This window comes from Stegastes partitus, unplaced genomic scaffold (assembly GCF_000690725.1).
Source record: "Stegastes partitus isolate 25-593 unplaced genomic scaffold, Stegastes_partitus-1.0.2 Scaffold166, whole genome shotgun sequence".
Taxonomy (NCBI): Eukaryota; Metazoa; Chordata; class Actinopteri; family Pomacentridae; genus Stegastes; species Stegastes partitus.
In genome coordinates this window covers 232,261-237,962 of record NW_007577897.1, presented here as the reverse complement: position 1 = coordinate 237,962, position 5,702 = coordinate 232,261, and the positions used below count along the sequence as shown (strand labels likewise).

The 5,702-nt window shown below is 40.2% G+C and overlaps 1 protein-coding gene across 1 annotated transcript in view; it reads left to right on the top strand.

Moving 5' to 3' along the window:
* LOC103355737 (opsin-5-like) overlaps positions 1 to 3,518 on the top strand; it is a 19,594-nt gene extending 16,076 nt beyond the window's left edge. The window contains exon 8 of the mRNA XM_008279633.1: positions 3,237 to 3,518. Within this exon, the coding sequence (XP_008277855.1) occupies positions 3,237 to 3,518 (282 nt within the window). The remainder of the gene's footprint in view (positions 1 to 3,236) is intronic.
* Positions 3,519 to 5,702: the final 2,184 nt, after the last annotated feature.

Genomic DNA, 5,702 nt, shown 5'->3' with positions numbered 1-5,702 from the left:
TTTAATTATAGTTTAAAAAAGAGGGGGAAAAAGAAATTGAATTAATTTAATAGTGAGATTTTTAATGTGGATGATATTTATTGTGTTGCCCATTTTTTGTTTCTTTATTTTTGAATGGTTAATTCCCTTTTTGTGTTAATTGGGGTGAAAATGTCAATCACTTCCCTTTAAATATTAGAATTAACAAGACTGGTCCCTGCAAAACTAAATGATTCACTTTAATATTTTCTCCTCCTTTAGTGATGATCTAACATCAATCCTATATTTCATAGTGACGGACAGGAGAGCTGCTGAACGCTGCCACATTCACTGCAGAAAACTGTCGGTGCAGACATTTAAAGTTCATGTACAGCCTGTCAAATTAAATCAATCATAGGCCTCCTCTTGAAAGTCTGCAAACGTTAATGTTTTTCCTGTCACTGCTGCTGATGCAGCCGATGCCATGGCAACCACTGAGTCCCACCACGTAACAAATGCCACTTTAACGCCTGTCCATCAATCACCAGCCGATCCAATGCAAAGACTAAAATTAAAAGGGTATCCCCACTACCTTTTTTTTTTTTTTTTTAATTGCCCTTCTGCATTTATGCTAAAAGTTTTCTCATTGCAAGAAAACAGCAATTTGGCCTCATCAGTGTGTTTTAATCGTAGTGTCCAGACTACAAGAGACACAGAATGAGTTACGTCTGGTTCCAGGTCCAGGTTAAACTCGTCACTGTAGGATGAATCTGTTGCTTTAGTCTTTTCATAGGATTCACTGACGATACAGTTTCTCACACTCATTCGTTTTGCACTCCATCAAGGAAAGTGATGAAGAGTCGCTTCTGGACCGGACCTCTGTTAACACCGACGACACACATCAGATAAAAAGAGCTCGGTTCTTGAAATATTTAATAAAGACTTTGATATAAATTATAAATAAAAACGATGGGAGTGTTTCAGAACCCCTTATATATATATTCTGTTATGTCTTGAGGCAGAACAGAGACTCAGATACAGAGAAAAAAAATTCAGGATGCAAGATAAAAGTCAAACAGTAAAAGTCTTTACTGGGAATCTGCAGAGGATCAGTCCAAAGCAAACGAAGAAATCTGAGAAGGAAGGAGGCACAAATTCAAAAACTTAAGAACAAAGCAGAGACGAAAACCACGGAGACTTTTAACAACGTTGAAAGGCAACGAACACATGAGGATGAACAGAGATGATCGGGCAGAGAAACATGAAAAGCGCTGGAGTACACACCAGTCAGCGAAGACGTTAAAACCACCTGCCTAATGTTGCCTCGTTTCCCCTTTAAACCGTTGACTTTCGGACTTCAGACCTCGAAAGGTGTTTGGTTGTATCAGGCATGGAGACATCAGCAACAGATGCTTTAATTCCTGGAAGTTGCAAGGTGGGGCCTCCATCTGGTGAGTTTGAAGGCCGAGCCAACATCTTGAACTCTTTGTCATGTTCCTCAAACTATTCCTGAACAATGTTTGCAGTGTGGCAGGGAGCATCATCCTGCTGGGAGAGGACATCAGGGAATACTGCTGCCATGAAGGGGTGTACAGATGTCAAAGGTACATCCACATGAATGCAGAACCCAAAGTTGACTTCAGCTTGCCTTCCTTCCAACCAGCTGCCATCTCGTCTCCAAGTCATCAACCCAAACATATTGCAAAAGAACATGAAATTCATCAGACCAGGCCACCTTCTCCCATTGCTCCATGGTCCAGGTCTGATTCTTCTCTATGCTTTCGGTGGTGGACAGTGTCTGCAGCTGCACAGCGTCAAGGTTTTCAGCCGTTTGTGCATCAGCTCGTCTGTGGAGTCACACAGCCGGCCTCTGATCCCTGCATGCATCAGGGAACACCGGACCCCCGTGACCTTGTTACCGGTTCACCGGTTGTGCTTCCTTGGACCACTTTTTGTTGCCACTGCATACCAGGAACCCCCCCACACAACACTTGTCGTTGTGGAGAAGCTCTGAACCAGTCACGTAGCAGCTCGGCTGTTGTCCGAGTCCTTCAGATTCAGCTTCATGAGGTGACTGTTGATGATCTGCTGTCTGATATATTCCACCTCCTGACTGTAACAAGATAATCCTTGCTACTCACTTCACCTGTCAGTGATTGTAATGCTGTGTCTGATTGGTGTAAAAAAAAATAATCAAAGGCAGGTGAAAATAAATCGAGAGCTGGTGACACCCCAGGGCAGGATTTTAAAGTGTTTATTACAGTGTCAAACAAAACAGGCTATGACTATCAGGATGTGAAATATTCCAAACTTCAAGTGATATGAAGCAATGCAACATGTTTAATGGAGTTACACTGTGAAAGTAAAAATGTAAAAGAGTTTTGATCTGTAATGTATGTTAACTTAGCTGTAATTGTACAGTTGTTCCCTGTTTTATTGATATTATCTAGTAAATAAATAAAAAAAAATAAAAAGAGAGCGAGAAAAAAACTCTACCTAATGTCCACATATGGCTGTTTGTTCTATTATGATGTTTGACTGCAAAATTACAATCTTTTAAAGTATTTCCATCAGCAAAAATATAATTTTATAGATATTTACTGTTTAAATATATATATATGGATTGAAAATAGTAAATCATTGTTTTAACTGTTATTTTCCAGATTTTTCCTGCTTTAAAAAAAGAATTACAGACAATATCTAGGGAAATCTTCCACATTTAAAAAATAAAAATAAAAAATAAAAAAAATAATCTACATTTTTTGCGAATTTGTTGCAATGGATTAGCCATTTTAAATACACTTGTCACTGACACGGTTTTGCCAGGGCATCATCACTGCATCTCGGGCTTAGCACCACCGAAGAAGAGTGATTGGTTCAGAGAAACATAAACATCCAGACCATTTTGTTCACCTTATGGCAGAATGATAATGAGGTGCAGCTAGACCATTCGCCACCACTGACTCAGTGCTGTGGAGATGCAATACTATTGTTAGACAGAACCAGCTCTCTCTCCTTGCTAAGCTAAGTTCTGGTTGTAACTTCATATTTACCATATAAACAAGACTCTCAGCAAGACAGCAAAGAAGCACGTTTCTCTACATACTGAACCACTCGCTTAAATTATTCCTGAATCAGCAGGCGTTTCTCTCTTTTTCCTCTCAACTCCCATCCTCCTTTTAGCCTCCTTAATTGGAGCCACATCCTCACCATCTCTCCTGCTTTATTCCTTTCATCCTACCCTGCTCCATCTGTTTCATGTGCTCTTCTTATGTCAGATGGCTGTGATGATCAGTCCGGGGTTCCTCATCGCCCGGACCCCCTACGTCGCCGTCAGCTTCTGGAGCATGTTTCGCCCTCGAGATCAGGTCCGCATGACTGTCGTCGTCACCCTCCTACCCTGCCTCTTCGCCAAGAGCTCCACCACGTACAACCCTTTCATATACTTCGTCTTCCAGCGTAGATCCAGGCACAAACCCCTCGGCCTTAAGAGGCGCATCTTTTGTTGCTCTGATGGATCCAACTCACCCGCTGAGGGCAAACACGGTGAAAAGCTCTGACTGGAGCTTCTGGCAGGAAGTCTGAGAGTCAGATGATGACTTTGAGTTAATATCGTTCTCTTTTTAAGTGGGCACTGAAGGAATACATCTCCTCATTTTGTGAAATTTGATTTGTTACATGTTTTGTAAGCGTTAGATGACAATAAGGAGTCCGTGCCTGTCGAGTAAATGTTGATAAAGCAGCCGCTTCGCTTAGCTTAGAACCAAAGCTTGAAACGGGGGAATTCCTTTCTTCTAGAAAGGTTCTGAGGAAGTTCTGGTCAGACTTTTATCTTCAGGATTTCTTCTAGTTCCCAGAATTTTTTTTCCTAAAGACAAAAAGAAAAGTTTGCCAAAATAATTCTTTAAAAATTTGGCAAATGTTGCATTGAGAATCCTTGTTATCACCTAACATTGTGGAAACGTTTTTAGAAAGTTCTCAACAACAACAACAGAACATCCTCAGAATACGGCAGACAAAACGTTCTACGTTTGTGAACATGTCATGTTACATTTTATAATATCATAAGGCCTCAGTAACACACTGACAACAGTTTTTTAAATGTTGGTTTGAAAACATCATTTTGTTATTGTAGAACTTATTTTAACAACATCTTTCAAACATCCATCGAAGGATTTCTGTCTTAGTTCACTTTTAACATCACAGGAACATTATTTTTATTTGTTGGGATTTTTTAAATGTTCAGATTAAAATGTTTTCTTTACAAAAATGCTCCATCTTTTCGATAACGTTGGTCAGTATTGTTTGCTAGGCTGCTGTCCAAACATTACAATGTCCACCTGTTGGAACCTTTAAATCTATTCTGCAAAATCCAGTTTTTCATTACTTTTGAGCATAAATATTTATCAACAGTGTGTCTAGAGACCCACAAAATCTGAGTGAAGAACATCACTTGGTTTCTTTCTTTTCTCATAGATCAGGAAGTTTGTCTCCGAATTAAGCTTTTCGGGTTTGGGTTCCTCTTCTTGACAGGGATGTAAACAGCAGCAGCTCAGTGGGATGTAAAGCTACAGACACTGAAACAGTCTGTATGGAACAGGGCTGGAACTACAGGTATAATATATATGGTAGAATGAATGATGTGCAGTCTTGAGCTAAAACTTCAAATGCATATTCTAGGGATGTAAGTGTTAACTTGCTAGAAAAAAGAAAAAAAGGACCATATGGGACCTTTAAAGTTCTTAAATTAAATAATTGGGTCTCATTTGTTTGTTCTGTGCAAACAAAAAAAAGTAAAAATCAGTCAAAAATTGTCTTAGATTAATGTTTTTCTATTGAAGACAAACATATCTCATCCATTGTCCTTCCCTTGGTCCCCTTGCAGCCCCTCTCTCCATGTAAGTGTCAAAGCCAATGGATCTACATGCTGTGGCTTGTTTTTTTCTACCAAAGAAAAGAAAACGTGTTTCAAACGTTGCCACATGTAGATAACACCGGCCTGTGTCTGTATTACAAGCAAGATAAGAGAAACCATGCCGTCGTTGTGTCTGCCATGAGGGAGGGCAGCTCCTGTCAGACTCTGATGAGGGTTTTTATAGAGCAGAACACACTGGGCTAAGGTGTGGCTCATGCAGCTGCTGAACCTCCATCCAACACTTGCAGATCACCTAAAAGAAGAGAGACGCCTTAAAAAAAAGGAAAGAAAAGAAAAAACCTGGTAATCCATCCAATCAAGCATTTCAACCTAACTTTAACGCTGCTACTCCATCATACACCTTCCTCTTTTTGATCCTTGTCCCTCAGTTCCCAGTCTTGGTGCTAAGCTAAACTAACCAGCTGCTGATTCTAATCACATTTAGTGTAAAGAACCGTCAGTTTTCTCATCTGACTCTTGGAGCAATTGTGAAAGTTTTCAAAGAGCACTGGATGGAGGCGAAGCAAGACGTGATCTCCAGCGGTTAGGTCAGAACAAAAAGCAGAATAAGTGATGTAAAGGAGAAAAAAAACTGAATTATTATTATTTGTGTGCATGACTTTTCCTTGACCTCTCATCGCCGAGTCCATGTTCGTTGTTTGTGGTGAACTCTCGGTTCAGTGAAAAGTGCTGTATCGTTTCACCCTGACATGCTGAGTTCAAGATCAGCTGGCAGCCTTCAGACGATGGTAGCCAGCTCTGAAATGTGGTGTGAAAAATGGAAATGACTTCTCTTAAAGTTCACAGCTTTGTGGACTAATCGGGTCTA